This window comes from Diachasma alloeum, unplaced genomic scaffold (genome assembly GCF_001412515.2).
Source record: "Diachasma alloeum isolate Michigan unplaced genomic scaffold, Dall2.0 Dall_scaffold_01136, whole genome shotgun sequence".
In the NCBI taxonomy this organism is placed as follows: Eukaryota; Metazoa; Arthropoda; class Insecta; order Hymenoptera; family Braconidae; genus Diachasma; species Diachasma alloeum.
In genome coordinates this window covers 118,816-133,306 of record NW_021681246.1, presented here as the reverse complement: position 1 = coordinate 133,306, position 14,491 = coordinate 118,816, and the positions used below count along the sequence as shown (strand labels likewise).

Sequence of the window (14,491 nt, the reverse complement as noted above, 5' to 3'; positions counted from 1 at the left end):
GGCTCAGTACTCCAGTATTCCAGTATTCAAGGCTTATTCATANGGTTTAGTCGAACTAAACGAGACTTTTTAACTATTACCACGATTCGTTAATAGTTAACGAATCCGNGGTTGACGATGAGAACAAGCCTGTATGAGCCCAGGGTTGGCGAGGCTCAGTTATTCAGGCCTGGGATAGGCTTGGTTTCAAATGAAAATGATTAAAGGGGCCATTGGCGAGGCTCAATTCAGGCCTAGTCCAGGCTTCCAGTTGAATACTGGCTCAGTACTCCAGTATTCCAGTATTCAAGGCTTATTCATAGCTCAGCAAGGCCTCGAAAATTAAAGTTACTTTCGATTAATTTCCTCAATTTTTATATCAATATTCATTAGCTAATGGTAGCGAAAACATTATCATCATCTACAAACATAGCGATAATTAAATGGTCAGTCATTCGGTGGTTTTTGTGCGAGCGAGGTGTTCCTAAGCGATCACCCATCCAAGTACTAACCCAGCTCAACGCTGCTTAGCTTGGATGTTCGCCGGAGCAACACCCCACCTACCTAACCATTACAGTCGGTTCCCCAGGTATGTGTATTTAATTTATTCAATTAAAAAATAGCTACAAGAAGGGTAGCAGCGGGTCATGTCTAGGTGGTCGGGGGAGGGGGTTGCTTATTCAGAACCATATATCATTCATCTCTGTGTTGTCCGATTGTCTTTATATATGTCAAAATGTGTTGTTTTGGGACCGGAGCACTGCCACCTCCACGTTGGTTGGGCCCCGGTAACGCAGAGAGCTGTGAGGTAAGTTATCCGCGATTTTTCCCCACTGAGACTTTTCCGACAAAATTAAGAGCTACTAAGTGGCTAATAACACCATCCCGATCACATGGTTAAGTTTTCATAAAGATCGGTGGTGGGGCCCTCTTTCTTAACATTTACCTCGGTTTTGGATATTCGAAATCTGCATTCGGAGCACTGTTTTATTTTTATAAATATTCACCCAATTCCTAAGTTTTTCAATAAAAATTAACTGTCTTTCTGGCGGAAAAACATCCGAATGGACTTCTAAAAGTTAATATTTCACACTTGACGGGATACAACATTGATAATCCGCTGTTGATGGGTGCACTGAGAGAAATATCGTCATAATATCACAAAAATAATTTCTTGCGCCAAATATCTCATCTCTTGAGAATAAATTTCTTGGGATAAGAATTCCGGATAATGTGTCAGACAATTTCAGATTTTGGTGAAGTGTTCATGACTTGAACATAAACATTTCATGATAAAGTGAGAATTTCTTGCCACATGAAATCGGTTTTTTTGTGTCAGAAGATGAGAAAATGACTCAAAATATTAAAAGCTTCGATTCAGTGAATTATGAATCAGAGAATTTCATATTGAATGAATAGTAGACAGTTTATGCTGAGGAAAACCTCTACATATTAAAAAAATATAACCATCACGCACACTGATAGAACGGTTTAGTCGAACTAAACGAGACTTTTTAACTATTACCACGATTCGTTAATAGTTAACGAATCCGGGTAACAGTTAAGAAGCCTCGTTTGGTGCAACTGAATCGTTCCACCATTTCTATCAGTGTACGGTTAGACTGGAGACTGTGCCTTTAGTTTTCAAAGGTGGGAGACAAGGATGTGAGTGGAGATTGACTAAAGTGGGGGTAACTGTGAGGGGCACAATCTCCTCAGTTCTACTGTACGCTCAATCGTTTTAAGTTCGAAGAGAAGCAATATATTTTTTTATTTCTATCAAACTATTCTTGTCTTTTAAGGAATATTATCTCATTTCGAAAAAAAGACATCATCTTTTCATAAATTGATCAAATATGTATGAGATGTTTTTCACTCAAGAAATGATTCTTGTGATATTATGTCGATTTTTCTCTTAGTGTTGGTGCACCTTAACCATTCGAAAACTGGCGTCACCACGATAATGCTCAATTAATTTATCTCACTCACGGATGGATATGTCGACAAGTCGTAAGGACTATCTACGGTCAAATCAATCTTCTTGGTATACTTCGGCCCAAATACTCCTTCAATGACTGCTTCAATGCTGTATGAAATCTCTCCGTTTATATGTTTAAAACTGCTTGGAATGTTCTCCGGTAAAAGGAAATTAAAGAGGAACGACTTATAACCGAAAATCCAATTCTCAATCGTCCCTTCTAAAAATGAGAAGCCAACAGGTCAGTGCACTGTGATTTATAAAGTAATATAAAAATATTGTATTAAAAAAATCAATAGATGTTTATTTTCAAATTCAAATGATTCTGTTAAGTTTTTTCTTAAAGGAAAAAAAGAATAAACATCGATATTGAATAATTTGTAGAGAAAAAATCTCAACAGAGTTAGTTTTATCAAGGAATCAGAGTTTCGGAATTTTTACTGATTTTTTAATGTTACTTTACCCGAGCTGTCGCCTACATTTACTGTCTTCTGAACATATATCTCTGAATCCGCATGTCTCGCTGTTTCGTTAGGATGCAGGTAGTTATCTTCCAACCCGCGGAGTCTACCTGTGCCTGTCAACGTCACCTGTATTCCTACATAAAAATGTCATTTCATCACACTGTCTGTCAAACGCCATTCACGGACATTGTCAAGAAATAGTATGTTTCGTCATTAGACCGAAAAAAACTTTTCTGGCGAATATGAGTTTGCAGCCCGAGCCGAAGGCGAGGAATATATTTTTTGTCATTCCGCAATGACGAAAAATGATGTTCATCACTCGGCTGAAAAGAACTTTTCTCACGAGTGTGATTGTATTCCTCGGCTTCGCCTCGTCCTGCAACCCTCACACTCGTCAGAAAAGTTTTCGGATGGAAATAACAATTTTTGTTGTCGGCAGAATTTTTATTTTATTCATGGAATATTCAATGCAACTTCAAATCGTCCAGAAATTGACCTGTTTACCCTATGCACTGTTAAAAATTGGTGCCTAAAATTTCCGGTACACTTTTTGGAAATATTTATTACATTTTAATTCCACAAAAATTTCCAGCAATTTTGTAATTGAAAATTCAGAACTTCATGGAAAAAACAATCAAAATATCAATGGAACCAAAAATGAATGGAATGGTTCTGAATATCAATCAGTCAAATTGCGGTAAAAATATCCTTCAATATTCAATTGAGTGCAAATTCAGCTTAATTTGGCCCTGTATATTCATGTTTTCATTGAAAATTCAAATACGTCGAGAAATTCTGGTCTTATTTGGAATTTATTCAATTTTTAGGGAAATATGAAATTTTATTTTTTTGTCTCCCTAAATTGGATTCAATAGCACTCTCCTGAAATTTACCAGACGAGTGTGCATGGAATGTCAATTTTTTTTTAACAGTGCGTGAACTTACTTTTTGATACCAGCCACACTGCCGGAATGTAAAAAATTTAAGTTAAATATTTCCACTTTTTGGAAATATTTATTACATTTTAATTCCACAAAAATTTCTAGCAATTTTGTAATTGAAAATTCAGAATTTCATGGAAAAATCAATCAGTCAAATTGCGGTGAAAATATCCTTCAATATTCAATTGAGTGCAAATTCAGTTTAATTTGGCCCTGTATATTCATGTTTTCATTGAAAATTCAAATACGTCGAGAAATTCTGGTCTTATTTGGAATTTATTCAATTTTTAGGGAAATATGAAATTTCATTTTTTTTTCTCCCTAAATTGGATTAAATGTCACTCTCCTGAAATTTACCAGACGAGTGTGCATGGAATGTCAATTTTTTTTTAACAGTGCGTGACGAAACTTATTTTTTGATTCCAGCCACACTGCCGGAATGTAAAAAATTTAAGTTGTATACGTACCTCGACAGAAGATCGTCGTATTCAATTCCAAAATCACTTTTCCCGTCACAATGTCACCAGGACTATAAGTCGGTGGTGATCTGGTTAAAATAATCTCGAATGTTTCCACTGACATTGTGTACAAATTAATTACACAACTTGAAAAAACAATCAAATGCTGGGAGGAGAAAAGTTGGGTTGTGACCAATATAACCATCAAGCGACGACTAACGCGATGCGGAGAAGTCACTACACATATTGGCTGCCTCCTCTGGAAGGTATGAGTAATATGGCGCACTTCTTACGATAAGCAATCGGTGTGCTCTCGTCGACGGACTGATGAAAAGATGAATGACTGGTTCCATTAGGTTTGCATATGAAATCAATAGTCTATACGCAATACCCCCTGTACCCTGTCCAGTGGACATGAAAGTGCGGCAAGATTTTTTGGTCGAAACTTATGTTTTCGGGGGGCGAGGAATTCGAATTTTTTAACACTAATTAGCGGGCGAACCACTGGGTCGATTTTGATAAACCAAAAAAAGTTTTGTTTATATGAGAAAGCCGAACAACTTTTATTTTGAACATTTTTTGGTATGTCTCATCGTGTGCATGGAAAATCAATTTTTCGTGAGAACTTGAGATAAAATTGTTTATAATAAATTATTGCCCACTGGAATCGCAAAAATACAAAAAAAATTGGATCCCTCACCCCGAAAACACAAGTTTGTAGCATAAAATCTTGCCGCACTTTCATGTCCACTGGCTGCATGTTCTCAAATTACGGCTACGATGTTCTCAAATTGTTTCTGCATTCGATTTTTTGAAATTGAAAGTGTTATAGTAAGTTTTTTTAGATAAGATAGAGACTCATTAAACAATCCTTATGTAACAATTTAAAGAATGGACAATGGTTCGTATATCGTAGATTCTTGTTGTAAATCCAAAGATGTGATATCAAGCAAACAATTTGGTGACCAATGATATAATTATGCGTCTCAGTCGATTGAGTGCTCTCGGCTGTCGCCTACGGCCCAGGGCGAACCGTCCAGGCACTTCAGTCTCGCGTTGTGATACTTCGGCCCCGGTATTTAAAAAAAATCGAAATTCGGTGTGAAAAATCTCTCCACAGTATCGATATTTTTTTGACAATCTGACCATAATTAAATTCCCGATAGGGACAGTTATTTTGGGTAATATTCTGCGATTAATTATTTGCTTGCGTTCATGTTCAACGAGTCAGTCCTCGTGCCATTTCACCAAGAACCTTTAATCGCGCCGTGAGAGAATCTCTGACGCTCCTCGAAAAAATATTTTTTTAGAATATATTGAAACATGCTAGACGGTTTTTATTGACCCCAGAGGAAAGGGAGATAGTTGCTGGAGGCAATCAAAAAGTTACAGTCCAAAATCTCCATTTCCTAACTGTGTTACCTATATCCTAAAAATTTTTGTAGGAGAAAGTTATATAGCGTGAGTGCTGGCGGATTAAGGGGTCTCCGCAGTACTTTTGGGTAAAATATGACAATGTGCTTGCGAATTAAATATATCATATAGTAATCAAAAATGTTAAAAAGGTATTTGTAAAAGCAATTCTAACTACTTTTATGGTTTCGTTCGTGTTTAATTAATTATTCAAATTGCGCCTTATACACAACCTTTATGGACGCTACTTTGTCCCATACCCCTCACACGGTTGACAATGTGCTAGCCAGCAAAGGAAGCTAAATTGTTCTATATTAAGCCCTAAACAATATGGGCACGAAGTTCCATTGGGTTTTATCGTTGATTTGTTCAATAAATTAATGATAAAAATACTATGGCGATGTCTGTCATTATCCAACATACGCCATATTTGATGTCCCGTCTCTCTCGAAACCAACCTCACTAACTTGACTATTTCACACTCCACTCACTCGCGCGCCCATCGCAACTGCGGAGACCCCTTAATGAAGTTTTGTAATTTCGTGTGCAGTTGTAGACTGCTTCGTTGTTACTGCACACAATGTCTGCACGTGAGAAAACGTGAGTAAGACGATTAGTTCCGTCAGTTTTCCAGTCCCTAGTTTTATTTATGAACACGAACAAAAGGTCGTTAAATTCTTTACTCTTGACCTCTCACGTTTCAGTGATTCCATCTGATTTCAATTGAGTTGCATAGAAAGAATACTTAATCAAGGTAAAGAATTAATTAAAGTACTCCCAAATATTTTTAAAAGAAACGCATATTTGTCCGTTTATCGTAGGATCTTGTTGTATTTAAAAAGTCGTCATAAAATGCAAATAATTTGATATTTGAAAAAAATTTATTCTATCTCAGTCGGATAAGTTCCTTACTGGGAACTCAAAGGCTCGTCATTTGGTTTAGATTACGTCGGGATTAATGTCGCCAATGTATCAATTGCTGAGAGGATATTTACGCTAAAGTAACTCTCCGAATAAAGCAACCTCAGTCCTGAGTTATGATCATGCGGCCCCAGTATTTAAAGTTTGAAAAATCTCTACAGTTCTAAATAGGTAATTGGATACCGAATTCCATAGCATTTTTGAAAGTTTCCCTCTTTTATTTCTGAACTTAATTTCTTAAAACGGATGTTTCGAATTATAATTCCATTACAATTTTTCCTTTAAAGGCACTATCCCCCGAATGGTTATAACAAGCTTCATAATTCCTCTGATGAAGCCATGTTGAATGGATAATCATACAAATCGTCACAGAATGCTAAATAGTCCATTTAATAACAGAATTAGCTTCATGAATACAGAAAATTCCCTAGCATGTTACTGTTACTTGAAAGGATGGCAACCGATTTCGATCCAATTTTAATAGATCATCTTTGATAACTTTTAGTTATATAATTTGGCTTTCCCCTTAACATAGGAGATTTATTTGCATCTTGGGATTTATCCGTGTCGACTAAGTTGGGAGGGAACTGTATCGTTTGTCTTCTCCGGATGTATGGATCGCGTTACTATGCACACAATTCGTAGAATCCTGTTGACAGTAAGAATAAATATGCGAATGAGAAATTAATGGAGTTTTGGCTGAGAAGTTGCTAGACTGTGCGTATTAAAAATTTTTGTAGACACGGATCTATAGGAAGTCCTATAGACTGACGTGGAGAACTGAGACACTTGTCATCGGAGGAAATTGTTTTGCCGAACCAAACAGGAACGACTCTTTAAATTACGGACTTGATTAATACCGGGCTAATGAATCTTATTTTTCATTCATATATTCATATTAGCGAAGATGAGGACAGATATCGGAGATTGACGGAGACTGACGAGTACTTGACGACTCCTGGTGACTCGGGGCCTAAGACAAGGGCCCGCCGGACCACCGACACATGGAGGGACAAGCGGGACATTCGGGCTTTGACCTGTGAACTACTCACACCTCCATTCACCTTTTCACACCGAGCTTCTTACCGTTCATATTTTTATCGCGTACACGAAATTTGTAATCTGACGAGTTTTATTAGATTTACATTTTTATCACATCCAGTCTAAATAATTATTTACTGCAATTGTCAGCCTGTTATGCGGCATAACTTATGCCTTTCTTACTCTTCTCTTCATTGTCTCCCCCCCCCCCCCNCCCCCCCATTCTTTTTGATCTGCGTTACTGTCGGCCGTCTTATCCTTCACACGACTGCACCCCACATTGGTGAGAAAAAAACGAACAAATTCTCAAATAAGTCTTGTTTGGGCCAACAAATTCATTGAAAATTAGGGGAGGCTAGAGCAAGACGGACCGCAGGGCAAAACGGACCACTGACAGAAATTCGATAATTTTTGTTTTTCCTTCTGAATGGAGCAAAGTCGAAGTCATTCGTGGTTTGAGGTGATTAGCAAATCTCATCAAACTGCGGTTCAACGACACTTGTTGTCTATAAAACCCCTGTGACGGTTACGATCCAAGAAACTCACTTTTAATTCAACACATTCAGTATTCCTGATTTAAAGGTGTGACGTATTGTGATCAATACGTCGATTGTTTGTGAATAACAATGACGTATTATGAATAATACGTCACATTCAATTTATAATTCTAAACGATGGGAAAAGAAATGTGATTTTTGTCTCTTCGTTCACGAGCAGAGCTCAGCATTCCCATGGTGACACCTGAGTCCAGCTTCTTAGAAGAAGAGCTGTTTGACTGTTTTAGTTTTGTGTCAGTGATGACATGAAACTGTATTAGTGCACCAGGACCGTGGGATTGCTTAGATCTGTAATTTCGGGTCTTGGAACTTTTGGGGACTCATAAGAGTCAGAGTACGTACGGGAGTGAAGCTGAACGGTCATCTCAGCTCCTCCACTTTTAATACCGCGTATACCGAACCCCCCAACCGAATCAGTGTCTTGTATTTAGTTCGTAGTTTAGCCAAGAATAAACCTATAGCTTTTACCAGACATTGAGTGTCCCATAGTTACATCCTTAAAATCCCTACATCCTACTATTCCGGAAGTGAGCGGATCCCCCGTAAGCGTAACCGTAATAGCTGGGTATAGGGTGTTTGACGGCCCTAGCAAGGAAGTATAAAAGGTTCTCTTACTAATAGTGACTAGTCACAGGGACTAGTCAAAGTAACTAAAATCCCGAACTATGCTATACATTTTCAATAATTACAAATAATCCCTGTGGTGACGGTTAATGAAATTGTGGGGATATGTTCCTGAAATATATACAGTTCTATTCGCGAAGCGTTTGGATTTTTATTTCATTGTCGATTATTTTTTTGTGATTTTTGTAAAAATGGTGCCATAAGACTGTATTAATGACACATTTTTCATATTTTCTCAATAATCTACGTGGTTCAGCGTTTTGGGACTTCGGGAGGATATTTGTAATCACTCAAAGAATATATTCTCAAAATTTCAGCTCTGGAGCCCATTTCCTTCTTACAAAATTTGAAGATTTTTTTACGAGAAAACTAAGACACCTGGAATATTGTTTACTGACTCCGTTTTGCAGAGAATTTCCGCCTCTACATACCAGTATTTTTTTCTTTACAGTCAGTGGAGTTCAATTGAAGCCTTCAAGATTTTTGGCGTTCACCCGGAACAGCCAATCGTTTTTAATTATTTTCAATATGTTCCCCCTCAAATTACGTTTAAACATTTTGATATGGTATTCAGGACATTTTTATCTATCTATTGGTATATTTTCATCAACGGGAGAATTGATAAGGGGATTAAATGCTAGATTTACTACACTACACCGATTTGGTATTAGCGTCAACACCAAACTCTTTACCGTGTAGGAGGCGTGTAAGATATTATTTGAAAGTTCTCACGGAAGAGAAAATATCTCATGTTTGTTTGCGAGAAACAGAAAATGAACAAAACTCACTTGATGACGTCGTGGAACGTGACATCTTCCCCATTGTGCAACTTCTCGAGTTCATAACACATGTATTTGAATAACAGCCGGTCTCTCTGAGGATCTGTTTCCAGTCTACCCTTCAGCAGTCGCAGTATAAATTTCACCTGAAATGCACTATGGTATCATTACGCGTCATCGAAGGATTTGTTTTATTGAATCAAAATCATTGATAAATACCCTTCTGACTGGGATCACGCCGCGTTGATGGATGTCCACGACGTTCCACGTGTTCTGGAAGTTTCTGATATCAGCGTAAGATAGTAGCGCGTCCTCTTCGTTGGAATAGAAGAGGGAAAAGTTCTCCATGATAATAGCTATGGGAGAATGATAATCCGTAGACTTATCACGTTATTTTTGAATTGCAAAGAATTTGCTACTGATAACTGTTTCTCCATGTGTAAACATCATGCATCTTGGTTCACTGATAGAACGGATTAGTTATTGTGAACGAATGGATTTTGGTTGGAGGTTAGGGTCTATTCGGTCTCACCAAATGTTCATTCGTTAATAGTTAACGAATGTATATTTGAGAAGCCTTGTTTGACTTGACTTTCGCCATTCAAGTGAACCATTCGTTAACTATTAGCGAATATTCATTTGGTCATATTCAACTCTACCATTCATTAATAGTTAACGAATCTCGTTTGGAATATCTCGATAACCATTGAGAAATTATTGAGACGTCCAGCGTGAAAAAGTTTTAATCACCAATAAATTTTTTTTTATCATGTCTGCGACTACTTTCGACATGTCGTCATTTAGTTAATACTTAATTAACTAGAGATGTCGTCATTTAGTTAATTAAGTATTAACACATGTATTATGTGTTAATTAAGTATTAACTAAATGACGACATCTCGAAAGTAGCTTAAGATCTTTAATTTCCCAGAGAAAAAAACAGTTTTGGTTTTCGGGGACATGTGAAGGATTGAAAACCATTTTACACAGAGAAAAAAAGTTTCTCGTTTCCGGGGACAATTTTGGATTTCAAGTATTCGGTGGTAATGAAATCGAACGAAGCGTTTTTCGTTTACAAGTAAACGAAAGAACACTTTTCGCCACTTTTCAGTGGATAACTCTACCACAAATATTTCGATATATGGTTACAACGAGAGCTAAGATGATTACATATCATTAATCAGCAACACATGAAACATACGTTCTAGTAAAGAATATAAATACACACCCACAAGTAGATTCAGCACAATATACGTAATAATAACGTAAAAAGTGCAGAAGTAGAACAGCGAGGCGTGAAAATTTCCACAGTCAGTCTCCCAGTAATTGGCAGCTGGGGTGCAGTAAGGTGGCTCTATCATACAGTCGTGCATGATTTTATTCCAATCCTCGCCGGTAACGATTCTGAACAGCATCGCAACGCCTGTTACCGGCGACTCAAAATTCGCCCTCCTTCCGATTCCCTCGCCATACTTGACAGTTCCGAAAATAATAGTTCCAGCGAGAGCGTAAAAGAATACGAGGAGAAACATTCCGAAGATGATGAAGAAGCTCTTGCAGACGGACACTCCCACCGTCAGCATCAGCATCTTCAATGTCGTGTGTTTGCCGGTTATCGTGAAGAACCGGAGGATGACTGACATGTAACCGATCGAGTAGGATAATTCATTCTTCATCATGCAGTGCATTATTATCCAGATCACTCCGACAATTGTTACGAGGAGATCGTAACGATTCCGGCGGGACTGCCAGTATCCGCGTGGTGTGAATGCAATGTTCTTCATTATCACCTCGACGACGAAGCCTAGGACCATTATCATCGAGATTGTGGCTAGGTGTTCGGCATACGCGGCTCCACTGACCCACTGTAATAGTAAGAAGAGCCGTGTAGTTTGTTGAGAATTTAGAGAGGTGAAGGAGTGGATAATTGCATATGACGATGATATTCGCATCCAAAACACTATTCGCGAACGCCACGTAGATGCGAGAGCCAGCAAGTGGTCTCTCCAAGAACTACTCTTGGGCGGCAACCAATCAGATCAAAGAGAATTCAGTGATCTCATTGGTTGAGCTCCATCATTGGTTCCCACCCAAGGATCTCATTGGTTGCCGCCCAAGAGTAGTTCGTTTAGAGACCACTTGGTGGCTCCCACATCTACGTTGCGATCGCGGATTGGCCACCGCCCATGGAACAGAATCCACGCGGAGACGTATCTGCGTCCACCAATCAGAATCGAGCAAATAAAATTGGCGGGAAAATCTTGCGATCTAATTGGTTATACGGATGCGTCTCCGTGTGGATTCTGTTCCATGGGCAGTCAACCGATCTCAAAAGAAAAATTTGTCGGAAGGACCCGGCCAGGTCTTCGTAAGGAATGTCCATTTAACCCTTCGACGCTCGTGTCCACGGCACCGCGCAGGTGAATCTCTTTTCACGGACGCGTAGCGTGAATGACTGCCTACAGCCGTTATGACAAAATATGTTGTTCGTCACACGGCCTAAAAAAGTATTTTAGGATATGAGCGAGACGGAATTTTCACGAGTAGGGACGGACGATGTTTTAAAAAACATCGATTATTGAGGAATTGATTGAGTCGAATGAACAACATCGATATTTGGGCATGAAAAATCGATGTTTTCCATTAATCGACAAACATCGCCCATCCCCATTCACGAGTGTGAAGTTGCCAATCGCACGAGCTGAAGCATTCTCGTCTCCCATGTGTCGAACAATATTTTTTGACAGTGATGTTACGCTCAGCGAGTGGCCGAACTGTGCCTTTTTCGTTTACAAGTATAAACGAAAAGACTTTTCGTTTACGAGTAAACGGAAGCATACAAATCTTTAAGAAAAAGGAACAGTGTAGTGACGATTTTATCATCCGATCGTAGCGATATACCAATTTTTTGCGCTTCATTATTCTATCATTCGTTTCGTACCAGATGGATAGTATTTTTTTTGGGTTTCGATGCTGGTCGAAACTCAGAAGAAATCGGCTATGAAATTCTATTGAATTTCTATTGAACATTTGTTTTTCGTGGATTCTACTGAAAAACTCCAGAACTATCTGCACTGTTGAAAAAAATTTACTGAAATTTCTGGAAAAGGACCTTGAGTTCGGTTTAAGGGGAAAAAGTCAAAGGAATTTCAAGTTTTTGTGAAAATTCTAGCCAAGTTCCAATATGCGGCGGAAATTCCACAATTTATGTGAATTTTCAAGTGAAAATGAATTTTCACTAACCAATTACCTTGAAGTTTCAAGGAATTCCTTTAAAATTTTGGGAATTTCAGAAACTTTTAAAGGAATTCCCTGAAAATTCAGAGGAATCTGGAATTTAAAGAGAGTTTCTTCGGAATTATCCATATTTTTCATTCATTTTTCTGAAATAATTAAAGTAAAATTTAGTTCCCACGGATTTTTCCATGAAATTATGAATTTTCAGTGACAAAATTCCTTGAAATTTCAGTGGACATGTTACTTCTTAGAATTTTTCAAGACCCTTACTGAAAATTTCAGTGAAAATTTTTTAACAGGGTGTGTGTTTTTTTATAGATATTTTCATAGAAAATGTCTCACAGAAAAAAATGTATTGGGAGATGAAATTCTGCTGATTTTTTTTCTGTTGAGGTTGCTAGGGCTGACAGATATCGCTTGCTTTGCCACAACCTCCAGGGGACCTCATCAGCCAGATGGAGAATTTTATACTCCTGTTAGGGAACTTCCGCACTAAATATTGGGGCTATGGAGTGGAGGGAAATATCAAAGGTTCCGACGCTCCGCTGCATCCTTTGAAAAAAAAAATAATGAAGTGACGAACAGTTCACGGGCGTATTGAAATTTCGTTGTTTGGATTTCTTTGCATTTATTATTCATGATTAGTCAATTATAAATAATTTTTATCCCGAAATATTATTTATCCGAATTTTTTCAACAAATAAAAATTTTCATGAGAGATTTGACAACCACGCATTTTTGTTCGACGCAGTTGGCATACTTGTGTCCCGATAAAATCCTATACTCTACTATAGAATCTATAGTATATGCCTTGGCGGAGTTCACACGATGACCTGTGCCGTACGCACTCTAATCTCCTTCAACGTTACCGCACTGATAGAATGATTCATTTATTCCAAACGAAATTCGTTAACTATTAACGAATGGTAGAGTTGAATATGACCAAATGAATATTCGTTAATAGTTAACGAATGGTTCACTTGAATGGCGAAAGTCAAGTCAAACAAGACTCCTCAAATATATATTCGTTAACTATTAACGAATGAACATTTGTTGGGACCGAATAGACCCTAACCTCCAACCAAAATCCATTCGTTAACAATAACTAATCCGTTCTATCAGTGAGTCTTCAGCCACGAGTTTCCTCTAACGTAACTATAATCCCGCACTATGCCGTACATTTTTAGTAATGACAAATAATCCCGGCAGCGGCGGCTGATGAAATTGTGGGGATATGTTCCTGAAATATATACGGTTCTATTCGTGAAATGTTTGGATTTTCATTCCATTGTCGATTATTTTTTTGTGATTTTATAAAAAGTGGCGCCATAATACTTCGTGTGGATGACACATTTTTAATATTTTCTCCTCAACAATCTACGTGATTCAGCGTTTTGGGACTTCGGGAGGATATTTGTAATCTCTCAGAGAATAAATTCTCAAAATTTCAGCTCTGCCGTCCATTTCCTTCTACTGCCATATACAGTAGGACTCCTATAATTTCGAACTGACGGGGGAACGAATTCCGAGAACTCGAAAACAGTCGGCCGAGCTCTCATTGGCCAAGCGCGTGTAGAAGGCCGGTAAGAGAGAGAATGCATTATGTTTCTCTGTCTTCGGAGCCACTTAATTCACTGAAACTGTCCCTACTGTCTCCTATTGTCTTTCAATTATTTTTTCTCCTGGATTGATGCGTCGTCATTTTTCCCGATGATTGAGGTTAGGGAAACACTCGGGCGCATAGGGCTATGCTCGGGAGATGGTGGGGCCAGGGTTGGGCAAGTAAATTGCCTCAGGTAAATTACATAGTTTCTGAATTGCCATAAACTAGGTAAATTACATGGTAGATTTTCAAGCTATTTGACACGTCGAAAACTTATTTGGCGCCGGGAGGGTCATTGGTAAGAGCGAAACCGTGATATTTTTTCATATCGGGCGGGTCAAATGTCGCAAGAATCATACCTCGCAAGGGTCATGCCGAGCGATTGGGGGTGAAGCGAGGTGAAACATCGCAACGGTCATTCCTCGCGAGGATCAAATGTCATAACCACTATAACTCATAATGACCAAACTAATACTAGGACCAAACAAAAAAGCCA

The 14,491-nt window shown here is 38.3% G+C and overlaps 1 protein-coding gene across 1 annotated transcript in view; it reads right to left on the bottom strand.

The window, feature by feature from the left end:
* The window catches only part of LOC107045927 (sodium leak channel non-selective protein), a 38,685-nt gene that overhangs the window by 8,720 nt on the left and 15,474 nt on the right, over positions 1-14,491 (bottom strand). The window contains exons 14-16 of the mRNA XM_015268340.1: positions 10,384-11,020; positions 9,375-9,511; positions 9,165-9,301 (exon numbers count right to left, since the gene is read on the bottom strand). Coding sequence (XP_015123826.1) covers positions 9,165-9,301; positions 9,375-9,511; positions 10,384-11,020 — 911 coding nt within the window. The remainder of the gene's footprint in view (positions 1-9,164; positions 9,302-9,374; positions 9,512-10,383; positions 11,021-14,491) is intronic.